The sequence below is a fragment of the Copadichromis virginalis genome, linkage group LG8 (assembly GCF_057382275.1).
Source record: "Copadichromis virginalis isolate Kocher_CV1m ecotype Utaka linkage group LG8, C_Virginalis_male_GT1.1, whole genome shotgun sequence".
NCBI classification, from domain to species: domain Eukaryota; kingdom Metazoa; phylum Chordata; class Actinopteri; order Cichliformes; family Cichlidae; genus Copadichromis; species Copadichromis virginalis.
This window is the reverse complement of record NC_140625.1, coordinates 18833106-18853401: the sequence shown is the minus strand read 5'-3', so window position 1 is coordinate 18853401 and position 20296 is coordinate 18833106. Positions and strand designations below refer to the sequence as shown.

The following is a 20296-nucleotide window of genomic DNA, read 5'->3' as shown; positions in this document are numbered from 1 at the left end:
AACAGCTGGTCATCTGCTCCTTTATTCCCCTCGTCGCCACATCCAGGATAATCTGGACCGCATCTCTCTCCAGAGACAGTGGCACAGAACTGGGATACGGTCTTGTCCCCCCCCTTTCAGAGACAGAGACCCCTTTCACTGTGACAAACTGCAGCCCTCTTCTCTCATTTCCAGTCTCCTTCAGCCTGTCTATCCCCACCTGTGGTTAGTCTGACTGTCTCCAGATAATGATACACAAGGCTTTGGATGTTTTGGGTATTTGCTCATTTTACTGATAATTGGAAAAAGTCTGCTACAGAATACAAATGTGAATATTGATGCTCTGTGACCTGAAGTACACTTCATTATATACCAGTTACAGAGAAGCTGTAAATGCATTCATCCATGCATTTAATTATCCAAACACTGTGTGTTGTGCTTTTTCAACCATAGGTTGAGACGATTAGACATAATTGCTGAATTGGTTAAATTTGACCCAGTTATTATACTGGTGTAGTATCCCTTTAGTATCAGCTGAACATCAATTAAATGCCTGTCTGAGTATTTTTGGTGTCCATCCCTTTAAGGCTTCAGTGAACCATGTCACAGAGACTAAATAACCTCAGACTGGTTTCTTAAACATGACAGCGCCACTAAATCTCAATCCAACGGAGCACCTTTAGAATTTGGTGAAACGAGATTACGATCATGGATGTGCAGATAACAAATCTGCAGCTACTGTGTGATGCTGTCATGTCAATATGGGAAAAAATCTCAGAGGGATGTTTTGGAACCTTCGCAGTGATTTTGTTTCTTTCCCATTGAGGTTTCTGCTTGGTTATTTATTAGAGTATTATGATAATAATTATGTCAAAATCTTTAATCATTTGAGGCCTGATGAGTGAAGCTTTATGTCGATGTGATGTAGAACATGTAAAATGCTAGGTTCACTGCATTATACCCAAAACAAAAACAGTAGCTTAAACTTGTGACTCATATCCAGGTTTTCACTGGCTTCACTAGAAAATCTGTTTGCATATTTCTGTGATACACAGCGTCCAGTCGAAGGAAGGAGTGTGCCGTTTGAGCTGCTGTTGCTTTCCTTTGTAATGTTTATTTCCTCAGGAGAAGTCAAAGAAAGAGGAGAATAGAGGAGGAATGTCCTTCAGCCTTCCTAAATGGAGGCTCTCTTTTTCTTTTTCTCTTTCTTGTCTGTCTCCTTTCTATTGATGGTTTCTCACGCTCTCGCTTCCCCTTTCATTTGCTGTTATTTCACCAAGGCTAGCTCTCTCCCAGAGGCTGTAGATCTTTTTTTTTTTTTTTTTTTTAAATGAATCACCCTTTTAATTGAAGTTGTACGTGGACTAGTTTGAGAGTGACCTTTCAAATCTCTCTGTCTGCCTCTGCAGGTTATGAGTAATGGAAGCAGGATCTGTGGTGCGCGCTGTGTTTGAGTTTCTCCCCAGCGTCTCCGAGGAGCTACCACTATTTACTGGCGATGTCATCGAGGTGCTCAGTGTCGTGGATGAGTTCTGGTTGCTCGGCAACAAAGATGGCGTTACAGGTAAAGTGACCGTTTTCGTTATTACTGTTGAGGGACCTGCATGAATAAAGGTTTCCATAAAGATAAATAGAGACACCTACTAAGAGTTACTAAACATGGAAACAAGCTACATGGAATTTTAGTGACTTATTGCTATTTTGACATTCACACACTCATGCACATGATCCTCCTTTCTTCTGTTTGTAACTTAACACTTTCATGACTGATGAGGGTGAAACAGAGAGGTTTAAATTATTAACTAGTCTGGAAATAATCAAGTAGCAATGATTATTTGTGATCATCTGTTTTGACACATGCCTGAACTTTCCTGTGTGTCCAGCCAAACTGGGTATTACACAGTGTTTAACCTACAAGAGCACAACACAAATTCTGTGACTGGTTTGCAGCACAATACATCAGTGTGAGAATAGTGCAGATGAATGCACAGCTAGCGAGTTCCCTTTATCCTGCAGCTTCTGACCAGGAAACCTCCTCACCTTAATCAATTCGAGTTCCAGAAGTAAACCTGGATCTGAAGTGATCTGTGTTAATGTGTGAGAGAAGCCGAACAGTCAAACACCGCTGCTCATGCAGAGGGGAAGTCAACAATAGCTTGTTCAGCTGATCCTGAAAATGGGATTTGTTGATATTTTGTACACGTGTGCAAAATGCCAACAAAAAAAAGTGAGATGGGTGTTACAGCAAAGCTGCAGGGAACAGAGGTAGTGAAGATAGATGAGTTTAAATATGTGGGGTCAGCCATCCAGAGCAATGGAATGCACACACGAGAGGTGAAGGAGGTTGGAGTGGGTGGAGATGTGGCGTTCATGGGGTGCCAGAAGGATAGCAGCAAGAGTGAAAGGGAAGGTTTGGTAGTGAGATCTGGTGTGATGGTTTGGAGACGATGGCACTGACAAAAAGACCGGAGGCTGAGCTGATGATGTGAAGATTTTTCATTGGGGCGAGCGGGATGGAAAGGTAGGGACAGCTCAGGTTGAGTGGATTGGAGACAAAGTTGGAGAGGCAAGGCTGAGGTGGTTTGGACATTTGGGGGCACATGATCTGCTGTGGCAACCCCTAAAGAGAAGAATTATTCAGGAAGGTGTTGTCACTGCCTGACATTTCAGGCATTTGTAGGAGATGTCTTTAATGAATTTACCGATGATGTTCACATCTGTTCCTTCAGGTCAGTTCCCCAGCACCTTTGTGGAAGAGGTCACCATTCCCAGCACCAAGCCTGGAGACAGACTGTATGTGTGCATTAATGATTTCAGCTCAGCAGAGCCAGGAAATCTGTCCCTGAAGAGAGGTACGAACATACTGCATGCTCTCTCACACACAGCCGGTGCTGACTTGTAACATAATAGCAAAAGTGTGAATGACTGCTTTTGGTTTGTCGTCTGATACTTTAAAAAGGCGATTTTGAACTTGTTGTGACTTAACACACTTGTTGCAAACAGTGCTACATATAATACTAACAAATCATGTTTTCTCACTTAGCTTAACACTACTTGTTGATGTCGCAGTACTCAGGTAAACTGATTTTGTGTCAGAATGTTTAAGTTATCTCAAAATTTCAAGTTATTAAATCGAAATTTTGAGATTCCTACCATGAGATTTAGAATTTTGAAATTCAAAATCTGTTATCTGATTGACTGGTAGGTATGAACTCCATGTATACATTAAGGTTAAAGCTGTACTAAGGTGTAAAGGCATATTAAGTTGGTGGATTCTAATTTCAGTATATTAGACAGAAATGAATGGGGGAGTCTTACATTTCTCTACGGAGGTCATAGCTCTTGCGGATTAGCGACCTACCAGCCAATCAGATAACAGTATTCCTTGTTGCTGGGGTACATTTTTCCCCACCTTAATGTATATCAATATGTTACAAGCATTCATCCGTCAATGTAGTCCATCCATTTTGCACAAAGAATAAAGATATGAAACTCAATACAGCCTTTAGAGATTGTATCTCTATTCAGCTCATTGTGCTTTTCTGCATGTAAGCATGATCGGATCATTCTTATTCACAATGCTCAAAGATCAAGGCCCAGTGAAATATTACTAAATATGTCCAATTTTATTCATATAACATAAAACCAGCAGGTATTTTTTGATGGTAGCTGCTGTATGTACTTAAAGAAAAGAGATGGGCTTAAATGATAAAAACAAAGCTGATTCCAGAACTGGCCACTAGATGTCCTCATTGGCAAAATTTAAACCAACGTCCCTAGATGATGATTTTTTTTGTTTTCTCTGCATGTTTCTGTTTCTCATTGTGGTGTTTTTTTTCTTCTTTTTTTACGATTTGTCACTTGCAACACTCTCAGGCAGACAGCACAGATGTTTGCACAGATCTTTTATATTGGTAACACTTTTCATACTTTTAATGTTATTAGTGCTAGTAGTAGCAGTAGCCTTAGAAGTAGTTGAATTAAGTGACCTTTCACCCTGGGAGTTGCTATAGAACAGTAAAAACCCATGCGACTACACCAAAAAATACCCTTTTTTCCATGTTCTGTTGTGTGATTGACTTAACATCTTACACTGTTCTTCATACTCTGACTTATTTGATCAGTTTTATTTTCCTTGTTCTTTTTATATGATCAGTTCCTATTCAAATTCCTTATTTACTTAATTACTGTGTACTACTGAGAGATGGCAGTTTTGTTGTGTGTGAGTATTCATGTAATGACAAGAAAGATCTTCACGATTTTCAGAATTCAACTGTAATTTCGATTTTAAACAACAGAATTATTTTAACTTCATGTAGCTGATCACTGCTGGTCGTGCTGAAGCATTTGAATCCAACTGTAGCAGATAATTAGTTAATAATTCACCCAGCTTTCTTTTATTATCCCTACATACTTATCATTGTGTTTGCCTTCGATTCTTATCATAGCCCATTATCAGCCGTAGTCACTTGTGCAGTGCAGTGTATGTTTGTATTGTCATAAATAGTAGAGGACACATAGGAAACAGTCATTACTGGCCAGAGAGTTGAAGCGTTCATTTCCAGTATGATTTCCACGGTCAGGATGGCTGTGTGCCAGTTTTGGTCCCAGACACAATGGGAGGTGGAGCTGCAGGTCTTTGGAATGTGACCTCCATGACTCCTCACCATCCAACCCACATTCCCATAATCCCGGATTCTCCAGTTCTATGTTAGGGACAGTGTAGACCCAAAACAGGTTATTAAAAATGCTACAATTAAGCAATTTACTTGAGCCAAGCAACTTGATTTCACACAAAAACATGAAAAAAAAAATCAATGTTCTGCAAAAAGTGAAGAAAAACAAGTAACTATATATCAATAAAATTGCTCTTAGTTTATGGCCGCACACAAGCAGGAGAGCTCTTGTTTAATTGGTTGAATAGTAAGAATATAGACAACATCTTTACTGTAGATTTATTTAGGGAACTAGCATGAGCTCTTGTGTGCTTAATGTGTATCTTATCAACAGTCATTTAAGTGACAGAACAGAAACTCTCTGTCCTTTAATAATCTTATTTTCATTAATATCCAGATTAAATTAAATCCTCTTTATTCTCTGTCTCTTCAGGTGATGTGGTAGTTGGGGAGGCAGGAGGGTCCGTGGACCTCGGAGAAATCTGGCAACGTGGCTGTAATGCCTGGGGTGCCCGTGGTCTCTTCCCGACATCATGTGTGAAGGAGCTGACCCTTTCGTGCCGTTCCCGGCAGCTGTCTGAGCGCTCAGCCCAGGCCCAGGCGTCAGAGCTCCCACCTTATGCTCTAGGTCAAGCCCGGGCCCTTATGAGCCTCCATGCGCAGCTCAGTGAGGAGCTGGACTTCCGTGAGGGGGACGTGATCATCATCACAGGCCTGCCTGAGCCGGGCTGGTTCCAGGGCGAACTTGATGGCCGCAGGGGAAACTTCCCAGAGGGGTTTGTGGAGCTATCAGGTCCCCTTCGGTCTCCTCAGGAACCTGTAGACTCCCAGTATTTGAACAAAGACCCTCAGCCATGCATCTACGAGGATGCCTTTGAGGCTGAAGAGGGCAATGAGGAGGCAGGAATGGAAGAAGAGGAGGAAACGTTGAGAGAGGAAGAAGAACAAAAAGTAGTAGAGGAAGAGCAGGAGGAAGAGGAGGGCGGAGTCTATGGAGTAGCACTGTATGAGTTTCGAGCCATGGAACCAGGCGAGTTGGACTTTGATGTGGGGGATCGAATCCGTATTGTCGGCACATTGGAAGATGGTTGGCTGGAGGGACAGGTGCGAGGGCAGCGGGGTATCTTTCCTCATCGCTTTGTCAAAATAGAGGGGCATGTTCAAAAAATTGCAGAAGAAACGGGTGTTGTTGAGCCGGAAGAAGAGAAGGAGGTCAGCAATACTGAACACACCTCTGATCCTTTATGTCCCAGTGATTCAGAGAAAGAGTGGAGCATGTATGAGGATCACACAGTGTGGGACCTGGACTATTTTGAGAGGGCTGAGGAGCACCGGTGGGCATGTGAAAACCAAAGTACTGTTGCTCAGACTGGTAACGCAGGGCAGACAGACTGTGGTCAAAGGGCTGACTCTCAGCCACGTAGACCTGCCCCCCCAGCACAAAGGGGGCCTCAGAGGCCGAAATCCACTCCAGAAAGGCCCAGGCTGCCACCACGGCCTAACTTTCCCCCACATAGCCATAGGCAGCACGTTGGCCCAGCTACTAGCAGAAATCTGCCTACCTCTACCAATGGTAACCATCAGCATCAACAACCCAGGTTAAGTCATAGCCTAACACTTCATAACACCCAACCTGGGTGGTCTAAAGACAGCAAATATTACCAGAGGCAGCAAAGAAAGAACGCCTCCATCAATAACAGAGGTCAGGTATTAAACAGTGTGGAGGGCCAAAAGTATAAGAGGCTAACTCGCCATGCAAGTGCCAGCGATGCTGATATGATGAGCTCTGAGATCCGCCTGCGTAACCAACAGATGACACGTCGCTCTAATGGGCTACTGCCTTCATCCGTAACCTTAGAAACCTTGGCAAGTTCGACCAGTGACCTGGAGACGAAGCTGTCACAGCAGCTCTTTGAATTTGAGAAAAGCTTGAGCAATCAGCCCCATATCTCACGGCACTTTTCTATCGTGGACTACAAAGACGAAAGGGATATCATTCGAGGCTCCTCACACTCTCCTGTGTCCCACCTCCTGCAGTCTGACTCTCACTCTTTGGAAAGACGCAGAACCCTCCGCCCTCCGCCTCCTCGTCCCAGAGCCACGCGCCCACCAGCTCCAGCTGCGTACAAACCGACTCGCCCGGCTCCACGCCCTCCTCCCCGGTGCCCGAGACAGAATCGCACTACTCCTCCAACCGGCAACTCCCTCATCAACACACCCATCTTTTACACCCCTGACGAGCCGGCTGCAAACCTCCTCGACCAAACAACGGGAGGCCAGGTTGAGCAGGGCGACCCTGAAGCTGCCCAGGAACATGAGATCCAGTGTCAGCTTGAGGCAGAGCAAGAGCTGGAGAGAGATGGAGAGATGGAGCTAGAGACTCAGACACAGAGGGAGGAAGAGGAGGAGGAAAGGCAACAGCTGTTGCTACGGCTACAAGAAGTGGAACGCGACATGGAGGCTTACGCACACACGGCGGAGGAACTCAGGGCAATGCTGGAGGAGGAGGAGCAGGATGAGACAGCCCGCGTCCAGGCCTTGGAGAATCTAGAGTTCTGCAATTACACGCTGGAGACGCTGGCCCTGGAGCAGCAGCAGCTACAAGGTAAGATGGTAAAACTGTCGGAGGATCAGGTTACATGGGATTGCAAGTTTTATTGGGCGAGACCGTAAACTAGGTATTCTCAGTAATGACGACATGATAGAAGTCATTGGAGTTGGAGGTGAGGGCTCGATTTTAAACTTGTAAATATCTCAAGGACAGATTAAAATAGAGCTATGGGAAGAGCTGCAACAGTAAGTCGAATAATTAATTAGGTGACAGTCAACAAGAATCTAATATGCAAATATTCTGATTATCGATTTATCAATTAAATATTCATCATCTGGAGACAGACGTTTGGATATTTGTAACTATATAACAGTGCATGTTACAATTGTTCAACTGCTATTCCCAGCAAATGTATATTTATTTAGTCTGAATGTGATATTTTAACAGAAAGTTAGAGATGCTTCTTCAAAGTGCACATCGGCATCTCCATGTAGATGTTTTCCACAAGTTTGACGGTTTGCTTACAGGATGAGTTGCATACACACAGAAACAATGCAGAACAAATCAAATCTGAGGAAAGTCTTGTTTTTAGTTGATGTCATAGCTGCTCTTGTTGCCCGTGGGTTACTTCACGGGATAATCCTCATTCGCCAAAGACAAAATGTAATATAAAAAGAATTTTAAAATGAGACATTGGTATTTACTAGATTTCCTCTTTGACCTGTTGTCCAAATCTCTGAGACACACACTTGTTTTCATATCTTAGTGAGGACATCTAATTGATATAACGCTTAAGCCCAACCTTAACACTTAGCCTAAACCTAACTACAACCTAACTGTAACCCTCACACTAAAAGCACATTTTGAGTCTCAAACTAGTGGGAACAGGCATTTTGTCCCCATAAGGGACCGTCGCTCCCCACAAGTGTAGTAGCATTCCAATCTTTGGTCCTCACAAAGATATCTAAACATGGTGCACACACACACAGACAGACACACACACACAGACACAAGACAAATATAAACATTTTAAGCCAAACATCCCTATTTACTGTCTGCAGTCATCAACGGAAGGGGAACTGTATATTTAAATTAAGGATTATCATAACTGTCTGTCTGTCTGTGGTGTGTATGTACATGTCGGGGGGGGTTGCTTTCCCTCCGTACAGTGCTAATGATAAAACTACAGCGAATGTGGCAGAACCACTGTGGAGCGCCTTTACAGTGAGGTTTTTATTGCTGTTCACAGTTTTTGTATCTCGTTTGCTGTCAGTGATTTCCTGCTTCAGCAGTAAATTATTTCCATAACTAAGTGTAAGAGTATCTTAAAAACGTAATTATTTGATTGGTAAATAACATGAAATTAAATGATCTTCGTCCAGAGTTGTAGATAAAATAAACCAGCAGTTGATAGATCACTGTCATTCAGAGCTATTGGGCTTTCATTGCTTGCTGCCGTCCGGGCGCACTGTGCTGTCTTTGGTAGCCCAACATTTTTTCACATAGATATGAATTGCATTCCTGCACATAGTGAAAGGGTGAGCAGTGCCACATAAGTGGCTTTCGTACTCACTCCAAGTTTCTCCCTCTGGACCTTTTCCCCTGTTTCCCCCCTCCATCGTCGCTTCCTTTCCAAGATGAGTAAAGATCCCGGGGGAACTGAATGGGATTTGGGGAATTTTGTAATAGCATAAAGTGGAGACGGAGCATGGCCCACTCTAGAGTGGGAACCAAAGTGTGGTTGTGGCGAGCTGTGACATGGCCCGTGGCACAGCTCTCCTCACTGTTTGGACTCAGAAAGCAACGGCACACAGAATGGCAGGTGAGACTGAATTCTATGGGGATGTAAGAGATGTGGTTATTAGATATTTACCAGTCTGTGTTGTATTGACTGAGTAATTTATTTTGGTTTGGACGTAAGCTGCACAACCAAAGTTACGGTCCCTGTGGGTTATAGCAGTATAGGAGTTGAAGGTTTAGTGCTACTCTGAAAATATTAAAAATATTCACTTATAACAAAATATTACGTTATAAAATATTTTTCCTATCATAGCTACCACTTCTCAAGTTTTATATGGCTATTAAGGTAAATCCTGCATCATTGTAATAAATGATTTTGAGGTATTTTCCCAGCAGATAATGTCTTTAAACTTCTATATGATAAGGAGTTATATTATGCCAATATTTATCTACATCAGATAATTATGTCTGATATTATTTATGCCCTGAAACCATCTAGCAATGGGCTAAAATGTCCCATTTTTAGCATTTATACCCTTATAACTCTTATGAAGCATTGTATGATTTTAATTTCATGACAGAAGTGTCATGAATCGCTGTGCGGCAGGCAGGAGTTGGACCCAAAGTGCAGGACTCACAGAGGTGAACTCAAAACTCAGCTTTATTTGCTGGCAGGGAAAAAACATACAAACTAATCTAAACTGGGAACTTGGAAAACTCACAGAGAGACACACAGGGAGATCCACACAGCAAGAGGGACGACGTCACGCTGAACAGAGGGAGACGCAGACAGAAATACACAGAGGGTTAACGAGGAAAGTGGGAACACACGGGGAACACAGGTGACACTGATAATCATAACGAGACAGGGCGGGGTGAACTGAACATGACATGTACGGGCGTGAGAGTCACAAAGTAAACAGGAAGTGCACAGAGGTTCAGACAGGAGGAGAGAGAGCACGGGGAAAACAGACATAACGGGCTGGGGAAACATGAAACAACCACAAAGGGAGACGAGGGCTCATAAATACATAGAGGGCACACAGGGGGAAGAGAGAGCACGGGGAGAACTTAGACATAATGGGCAGGGGAAACATGGAATAAAACATAAGGAGAGACGAGGGCTCACAGATACACAGAGGGGCACACAGGGGGTAAAAGCCATGAAGGGAAAACACTTAGGGAACAACACAACAGGGCAACTCAGAAAACATGGCCTAAATAAGGAACAAAATACAAACATACAAGAAAACTAAGAACACTGGGCCAACATGGCCCAGGACCATGACAAGAAGAGTAATTTATATCCACAAAGCTTGATTTTATTATATATATATATGATGCACTGTGCAAGTCTTGAGCCACCCCCTCATTTCTTTATCATTTGCTTCTGTTGAACCAGCCTTGATTTTTGCTAAAATGATTTGGAGCAATATTTCTCTAGGATCTTTGGAGGTCATTCAAATTTTTCCGTGGACATTGAAAATGAGGGAAAAGGCAGCCAATCTAGTCCTTGCACCTGACCATTTTCAGAGGATTTTATTGCAGATAAATCACTTCATAATGACCTAAAGATCATTCAAACATAAACAAGACACCTAAGGAACCAGTGTTTCTAGACATAAATTCGACCTTTAGGCACTTTGTACTAGCAGCCTGTTGCAAAAACACAGAATTTTCTTTAGTGGAATTTCGAGTCAAATTTATGTGTAGTTTTCACTTTATTGCGTCACTACACATCCAAGTGCTTTACACAGGGATAGGAAGAGGAACACAAAGAGACATTTATAACATCTAAAATATATATCCTTGCTTGTCAAGCATGCGATGCATGCCTAAACAATCATGATAGAAATATAACAATACTTAGAAGTGGAAAACCACTATAAACTTGGTAAAAGCAAAACAACTGTAAAACTATGGGAGGAACCAATCCTCAGCTGCTTTACTGTCCACCGTAAATGAGTAATCTTTAGATAACATGCTGGCATTGGAACAGCCTATTAGAGAAAGACAAACTGTCTACAGATGAATAGTATCTGAAAGCCACGTACTTAAGAAATATAAAGATGGATGACTTTTATCGATAGAATTGTACAAACTCAGATTTTTTTGTCTTATATGCTTGTTTACATGCATGTTTCTGTAAATTGAATCACGTATTTTTTCCACGTTCCCAGTAAAATAAAAAGAAATAAGAGATGTCTTTTTTTCCCAGGACCTTTTCACAGTAGTGCATTTTGATGTCACCATCTGAGAATAGATTAAAATGACATTTTTATAGTAGCGAAGCTAAAAAAAAAAGGACACTTAAAAAATCTGATCCCTATTTATCTTCTGTTTGTATAAACAGCACTGTTTATTACTTTTTTCATAGTGAGTAAGTATATCACTTTGTCAACAGTACAAGCAGACCAGATAACTGTAGTATGGGCATGTACTCGTTTAATTAATTAATACACTTTAAAATAGTTTTTTAGTCTTCATTAAGAAGCCTTAAATCCAATCACTCATAATGATTATATTTTATCAATCACTCTCCTGTGCTTTTGAATTCTTGGTCTTGGTGTTTGCTACTAAAACAATCAGCCTCAGGGCAGGAACAGGATCTGGTGGCTACAGGTTCCATTAAGGGTCATACAGCCACATATTTTCTGTTTCCTTACAACACTGCAGGAATTCTTTCACCCTCCATTCACAGCAATAAATCAGATATTCAGTCTCCTTTTTCCTTTGGTATTTGCTGAAGAGGAAAACAGTGTTTGACATGATAATCAAAGCATTGCAAAGAAAAGCTTTTAGTCTACAGTGTAGGTACAACATTACATTTGTCTTTGTTATTCCCATTTAATGCTTGGATAAAGGTGTGCACATATCAGGAATTCTTTCAGGATCTTTGTAGCAAAAAAACTCGTTTGTCATCCTGATGCTATGTGTCTGTATAGACACACGCGCCACTTAGGAATGAATGCTTTTACAGGGTGTGTTTATAAGTGTGACGTCAAAAAGACAATAGAAGCTTATTGTGACAAGGCAGGGAGTAACTTCAACACTGCTCTGCCTTTTATTTACTTTCCTGAGGCCACTTCAAACCCATAAACAGGGATAATATTTTTGAACACATGCTACATTAATCAGGGTTTATTAATAAGTTTTAAATGCTAAACACGTCCCTTTTGGGGTGAAATGTTAAACGATATTCCTCCCACTGAAAATGCTACATCCAGATGAACAGCATCAATGTTTTGGGAACAGCGTGTTATAAAAAGAGGAGAAAAATGCATTTAAGTATTGTTTGTATGGCTCAAACCTATAGCTGATGATGCATGTCACAATATGGCTTATTGAGGTTCATCATATAATCTCGATATGATTTCTTTCATGTGCAGTTAGTATGAGTTTGTGGATATTGTAGGACAAAAATGTTTTATGTGATACGACTGTGCCAAAAGCTAATGTTTTGATCTTTTTGTCCAACTAGTACCATATGTTCTATATGCTATAGTAATTATGTGACAAAGCCTGTTTAAAAAAGCCTTTAAAAAGTGCTTGGTGGCAGTAAACAGTGCTCCCTTTCTTACAGACAAGTGCAGGGTTTTCTTTTCTCTTTAAGCTCTTTGACCTTGAGTACCTTTTAATTAAAACGCCTCCCTTCAACTTTCACGACACCACAGCCCGATCCTGATCTGTTTGTCACGGTTTGCAGTATCCGTGTCAGATTCAGGTTTCCCTCAGTTGGCCCACTATGAGAAAGTAGAAAGGCTTAATATATGACCTTATTTCTGGATGTTGCTTTTGCAAGAAATCTAATTATTAATCAAGTCCCGCACATGCACGTAAGCGGACACAGCCACAGAGAGGAATGCTGTATTTGACATTCCTGCAGCCAAGCACACAAACACAGTTTCGGTCGTGTTCTGCTATTGAAAGCTGAGATGTTGAAAACTGATAATTAAACAAGTCTGATGTAAGAAAAGAACAATGTCTAAGTAGGATTTCTATACTCAGTCCTACCTTGTGAAACTGAGGATTGACGGATGAGTTGCTAAATCATGGATATTAAATACTTACAGTAATCAAGACTAAAAACAGCTGTATTTTGTAATGTATTCACAGACTCTGAAGTCTGTTTTAGCTGCATCTGTGCTTGTGTTTCATTTTGACTTTTCTTCTCTGAATTTAACATTCGTAAAGCCTTTTATTGAGACATAAGCTCTGGTTTTATAAACTAGCCTGGTTTTATTTGCCCTGTAATTCCTAAACTAGGTATTCAGTGAACCAACCAATTATGTTTTAGATTAAAACTAGTCCATGTCTATGTTTCCGTGTGTATCACATAAACATTTAAACATTTTAGTTTAAGCAGGTCCCTTTAAACCTGTCCCTTTGGAACTGATGGAGATTAAGGGAGGCGATCTTATACTCCCGCTTTATGAATAGCCCAGTTTTTTTCTCACACTCAAAGGATCGTGTCTCTTCTGAGAGCGGGGACAGTCTCCAACAATAGTTCATTGTACTCACCAGCAGCTACATTTTCACTAGCTGCTCTGGCTTGATCAGGCTGCATATGCTTTCAAAGACGTTCCCTCTCCACACTCGGTGAATAAATACAGATACTTTACTTGTTTGCTGCTTCACACTCATCTTTTAATCATTTATACATTTAAAAGCGAAATTCTTTCCAACGACATCACGTGGCAGTCTTTGTGCCTTAGTGGTTGCACTTTCATGATATGCAGGGGCAAAGTCAAACTGTAAGGATGAAGTTAGTTCAAGGTTAACTCATTCACTGCCATTGACGTCTATAGCCGTCAATTGCAGTGAATGAGTCAATGGGTTTAACTCATTCACTGCCAATGGCTGGCAGTGAATGAGTTAAAGATAACACCAGAAAGTTACAATAGCAATACTAAAGCTGGTTGTACACGCAGCCGAAAGTGAGTTAGGTCAGTGATGTGGTGGGAATTGCACTGAAGCCCACCGGAAAGAACAAAAACAAAGAAAACAGGATACAAGAAAAGACAGGATTGTTCATGCGATGGGGGGGGGGGCATGCAAAGGCAGACTGCAGTTTGTCCTCATCTACCTTCAAAGAAAATCTCCAGACAGGCTGTTTTCCTGCAAACACAGCTACTAACCAGTTTAAACAATGGGAGGAGCTGTTGGGCTAAGCTTCCACTCATGTGACTCTACTGAATCATTAACCCAAGGAGGCCACTCCTTCCCTTCAATAACCCTACCCCTCCTCTCCTTCCATGATTCGCTGAGGTGGCTACGGGGAGGACTGTTTCAGTTGCGCTGAGGGTTGGGGAGGTGCTTTGGCCAGGCAGTCCTGCGGAGGCAGTGGAGAGGAGGCAGAAAGAACAAGTGGAGAGTTACAGACAATATGTCAGGCAGGTGGAGTCTCCCACAGCGCTTTGTTATGGAATGCAGGACTTTGGAAATAGATTTTAAGCCACGTTGAGCAAGAAACTGTATCAGCTCCAGGCAGGCTGATTTAAACAGCAGGAGGCATGAAGAGCCCCGCAGTTTATGGCAACCCAGTCATGTTTGGTCCAGTGGATTGGAATCATCCAGGTGGTGCTCCAATGAGGAGAGGAAAAAGCGTGGAGGAGCTGGGGGACGCTGACTTGGCAAAAGAGAGGGAAAGGATTGCCCATCTGCAACATTTACAACAACTGCAGCTACAGCAGCAACAGGTTGGATATCCAGGGTATGGAGTCGTTCCTCCTGGCACTCCTCAGGGACCAGTCTTATTAGCGCATCCCGGTGACCCACTTCCAGCTCCACCTATGCCAGTACATGGTGGCCCAATGGTGCCAGCTGGCCCAATGGTGCCCGTTGGCCCAATGGTACCCGTTGGCCCGATACAGCCTCCTATGCATGTACCACCTCCGTGGCAAGTGCAGTACCAAGCCCAAGTTACACAGGGCAACGTCATCCACCAACAGAGCTGGGAGTATGAAGACCGTCATAGGGCAGCTTTCATGGATACAAGGCCTCAAGGCCAGGACGTTTACTTTCACCCTCGTTCAGAAGATGGTCACCTAAACTTGAGGATATCAGAATGGAAAGGCAAACATTGTTTTTATCAGGGTCCTGAAGATTACAGCCACCAGGGCTACAACAGAGTGCCACAAGAACAAGGAACTCATGATTTCAGAACTCAAGAAGGTTATAGTACACTGGACAAGGACAGAAGGAGAGATGGCAGGGTAAGAGAAAGTGACTCTGAACGTTATGACCATCGTAGTCACAGTGACATGGAGGAGTATGAGTACAATGACAAATACAGGCACAGGGATTATTATGAAAGGAAATACAATGAGCGTTACGAAGACAAGGAAAAGAAATACTATGAAAGCCGGAAACACCGTAGACATGATCTCAGAGAGCATGAAAGTTACAACAGTGAGCTTGAAGACTACCATGATCATAAAAACACTTATTCACACAGAGACAATTACAGGGACCGTGAATACTACAGTGACCCTGACAGGGATTATTATGACTCGAAAGACAGGCATCGCTCCAGAGACGAGGACTCTCACCATCGTCGAGATGAGGACCGCTACTATGATGAGCGAAAACAGAAGGACTATCACTACGATCGGCGTGCCGACCATCACTATGACCGCAGAGAAGATAACAGGGACGCTCACCGAAGAGCTGACGAACGGTACACCAGTAGAGGAAGACACCAGTATGACTCTGAAGTTGATGGACGCTGGAATTATAAAGAGAGGGACCGGTATTACAGATACAAGGACGCAGGAGATGACTGGAGAGATGATCAGTACGACCACAGACAGAACTACAAAACAAGGGAACACCTTGACCTGAGGGCTGCGGGCCACTATGACCACTACGACCGTGAGGATGATGGCCGATACTCTAAGGAAGAGTATCGAGACAAGTATCGAGACCGATACCGAGATTTGCGTTCACTGTCTATAGATTCACAATATGAGGAATACCCTACAAAAGATCGCAAGACTGAGGAGTGGGTTGAGCAGCAGAACCAAACATTGGCCCTCGGTGAAATACAACCATTTGAGGATCCTGTTGTGCACAGTGATGAGCAGGAGAAGGGATATGAGTCAAGCGGGGGGAGCGCAAGTTCAAAAATGGGCCGGAAGCCTGTTTATGTGGGCTCACTGGATCGTAACAGCATCTACAGGAAGACTGCTCCAAGCTCACTGCAACAGTCCCAGTATGCCACCACCAGGAAAAAAAAGCAAGGTAAACAAAAAGATACTGTCACATGAAAGAAGGTGCTTCCCATATTTGCACAAGTCAGGTCACTTGATCAGTTGTAATTCTGGTGAACATCACTCTATAGGCCATGAAGGCCTCAGTCACAGTTATTGTGGGTAAAACAGGCTTAAGAGGTTGACAGTCCTCACTTGTCATTTGTGACCTCTAGAGGTGCTTTTCTAATCAATGTTGGGGGGCCTCAGAGTGCTGACTAGTCACACTCACCTCCTACCTCATTTAAGAGTGAGTGCTGAAAGTGGTGTGTGTGTCTCAGTATCACCTATCTCAGATGAAAGTGAGCTGTCATGTTTTTGTAGTCATAAGAAACTGCAGAACGGGTTTTGTAGGTTCTTTACTTGGCTCTTGTTGGCTCTCCTCATTTGTGTTTCCTGTTTGTGTTCATGCTCTCCACTCACTGATGGTGTGCACACGTAACTCGTCTGCTCAGTTCTTGCATGACTGAAAGGTCAAGATTTTGTCGACTTAATTGTTTTAATGAGCCTGGCTTACAGTTAATTCCCCACTTAAAAAGGTTGTTGCCTAAAGTGGCTCTGATTCTGACAGAATTTGTTCTGTTTTGTACAAAAATCTTTTCTAAATTTATACATATACAGTTTTGGGCAGAAGTTCACCTACACTTATTGTTCTTTTAATATTATTTTTGAACTGTTCTTTTTCCAAGGTGGTAATGGTGGTAATGACTAAAAGACAAGAAATTAAATTACATTTAAAGCCAGGAAGTCAACCAATTTAAATGAACTTCCATTTCTGCTAAGTTAACTTAACCAAAAATTAGTCGAGGTATGTGTGTATATATATGAGCCATATATATGAGCCTGTATGTATATCTTTGAAAAACAGTTAATTAAATTAACATTAATTAATATTGAAAAGCCTAAATTTACCATGACATTCTCATGACTCTATGTAAACTTCCTACCATAATTTTACATTTGAGCCAAATGCAACAAAAAACAAAATCACTCAAAAATTGTTTTTGAGTGAACAATAGAGCAGCTTTTATAACTGGATAGTATTTGTAAATGGTCACGATACCTGAGTTTTAGTAAAAGAAGGAAAACAATATCAATCATTAAAAACAATATTGGCATTTCAAGAACCTCATTTTGGGGTTATAAAGAAGGGTTAACCCCCTTAAAATTAATTCTCTTACATGTATAAAATTCAGTACCTGAATGAATGAAAGATGAATCTTTGCATTAAAAGTATTGACTCTAAAAACTCATAGTATACATTAGTTAATGGGAATGGTCACGTACATTTTTAATGACTAAAAGACAAGAATTCAACACACAAATTTCTTTGGCTACTTTGTTACTAAGTTATTAATATTAAGTTCCAAAAACTACATAAAACTTGGATGTGTGGGATTCTTTTGTGGGGGTTTTTCATGGTAAATGTAAGTGAGGGAGAGCACTACTTTGACTCACTTTGTTTTGTCTGAGATGAAGCAGGTGGCGCCCCATGACCCCTCCCCCAGTCACCTAGAAACACTCACACTCAGACACACAGAGTCCACATCAGCCCCCACCGCACATTTCGGCAGTCCAAGTATTAATCCCTAGCGTCAGCATGGTGAGTGGATGGCGGGGGTCTGTCTGGTGCCAGGCAGTGGCCGGCACTGCCCTGACTCCTCCTCTGCAGGACTAGACTGATACTCTGAGTTCATGCGTGCATGTGTGTGCGTGCATGTGTGCTAGAAAGACCCTGGAGGCTTATTAAAGAAATAATTGCATTTTTGAAAACACACACGCACACCACTTGCCTCAGCAGTGTCATCCGTTAATCTTGTTACACTGTTTCAGCCCTGTCAGGGGTTTGTCCTGAGTAAAGCATTTGATTGAAGGGCTAAAAACATTAGTCCATCTCCTTTACTGGGCTTACGCTGTGACATTGAGGTGTTGGTTAAGGCTTTTTGAGATGAACCTTACACATAGACAAGAGCTTCTATTCTTTGTAGTCCAGCATTATTAAACAGCTTCCTAAAAAAACAAAAAAAACAACCCTATTGAGTTGAACTATAAAACTTACAAAATGAAAAATTAGCTTGTTTTTTTTTTGTCCGTGATTGCTTCTGTTACAGGCTTCCTTACTTTAAATAGGAGGGTAAAACAACTGGCAAAATTATTCTTGAAGGAAGACATATCTTAACAGTTGAGCCAATTTAATGCACAAACGAGCCTAATGAAGCAATTAAATTGTAGTGGTGGCTTTATGATCCCATTTTTGAACTTCTAACAAATATAATCTGCTGTATACGCAGTTTTTTATTGCCTGTGTGTGAGTAATGTGTCGTCATCCATCTATGATCTGGCAACATATGCTGTGTTGTCCACTGTAATCCTTGAACAGTCTCTGCTATTGGTGGGCAGTGGGGAGGGAGCTCGGGTAGGGGAGCAAGGAGTTAAGACAGGAAATCTCACATCGTCTGACAGCTATGCTGTAAAGACGTCTTATCTCAATGCTGGCAAGCAAAAAAAAAAAAGTCAGTCGGCAAAAAATTAAGTCAGCTTACTCAAGTGTGCATGAGTCACCAGTAACCACGCTCGTATGGTGTGTCCATTTTTATACTTGGTCCATCCTGGCGTCTTAAAGATTTTGTTTTTGAATTATGTCATCGGGCTTTCTTAAACCATTTGATAATCATGCTAGTTTCATCTAGATTTTGTGATAGTTTAGCTTTTCCATCTCATCTGAAGCCATTTTTCATTTACATAGCTTTTTATCCACTACTATGAAAATGCTAAGCGATGTATTATTTAAGGTGTTTTATTTCGAATTTTAAATGTACCAACTTTTCCAAAGAGTTTGAAAGATTGATGGTGCCACAGCAACTACAGCATTCAGATCTCTACGTGCTTTATTTTGGTGTTAGATGACACTGCTGGTACCTGCATGAATCAAGACGGATGTTATCTGTTTATTTGACGTCACACTGTGGGAAAAGATGCAGCATATTTGTTTTTGACCTGGTGGACTTCCCACTTTTAGGACTAGTTGTCCTCCTGACAAGTACAAGTTTATTCATCAGGCTTATATAGTTGTCAGTCTTCACGTAGATGCAAATTCCAGATATTTAATTCATTCACCAAAGACATTACTTAAATATTTTATGTTGCAACATTGGCTGTATTTTCAAGACTTCGTCTGTGGCATTATGTCTTAATGTTTTTGGTTGAATGTGTGCATATGTGTTGGAGTTGTGGAGGGCACTTCTTGTAATTTTGAACAAACAGCCATTTGGACTCAAGGATGGTAGTCCGAGGTCAAGTTTATTGTGATGCAACATAATGAAAAATGTCATTCATATGAGTACAATCTCTCTTTTTGGACTCAAGAATGAAGCTTTTTGAATCTGGCCATCTTCATGATATATATCATGAGTTTTGTCAGACTTGGACATTAATCTGGATGTTAACCTGTTAACCGCACAGCAAGAAGGTCCTGAGTTCAATTCCATCATCAGGCCGGGGTCTTTCTGTGTGGAGTGTGCATGTTTTATGATAGCTGGGATAGGCTCCCGGGACCCTGAAAAGGAGAAGCGGATGGATGGAGCTCAAAACTATTATGACTACCTGAAGCGTACAAGCTTAGCTGCTCTTTAGGAAGCATGAAGATTACTATCTGCAGCGTTTAGACATTCATTGCAAGTGTACAACATATTTTTCTTTAGCTGTGGGAAAACCGACGATGCCCCAAGCAAGGTCTTTGTTATTACATGTCTAAAAATTAGCAAAGGGATAAACCCACAGGTTTCGTCATCCCAAACTCTGAAAACCGTTCTCACACTCTGATCACACTGCATTTATTTTCCCATGAAGAGCACTAGTTCTTGGGCCATAGCTCTCAAAGTATACATGAGTGTGAAAATATAGCATAATGGTTTTTTTTTTTAAATGCATTTGCATGCATGAGCAGGTGACTGTGAAGCCCAAAAAGACTCATTGTCTTCTTCCTTTCAGTAAGGCTGAAGACTGTACTGCATTTGTGGTTGAATAGATCCCCACTTAATGCTTTTACTTCCTGCACATTTGCAAAACTCAAGTTCTCTTGAAGTAATTGCATATTGTCC

The 20296-nt window shown here is 41.7% G+C and overlaps 1 protein-coding gene across 4 annotated transcripts in view; it reads left to right on the top strand.

Moving 5' to 3' along the window:
- The window catches only part of dnmbp (dynamin binding protein), a 49304-nt gene that overhangs the window by 15891 nt on the left and 13117 nt on the right, over positions 1–20296 (top strand). For 2 of the 4 annotated variants that reach the window (XM_085466306.1, XM_085466305.1), the window contains exons 2-4: positions 1389–1543; positions 2709–2831; positions 5089–7260. In XM_085466306.1, coding sequence (XP_085322432.1) covers positions 1399–1543; positions 2709–2831; positions 5089–7260 — 2440 coding nt within the window. In that variant the 5' untranslated portion in view covers positions 1389–1398. Of the gene's footprint in view, positions 1–1388; positions 1544–2708; positions 2832–3022; positions 3056–5088; positions 7261–14265; positions 16189–20296 lie in introns of those variants that run through there. The other 2 variants (XM_085466307.1, XM_085466308.1) reach the window with 2 other exon arrangements.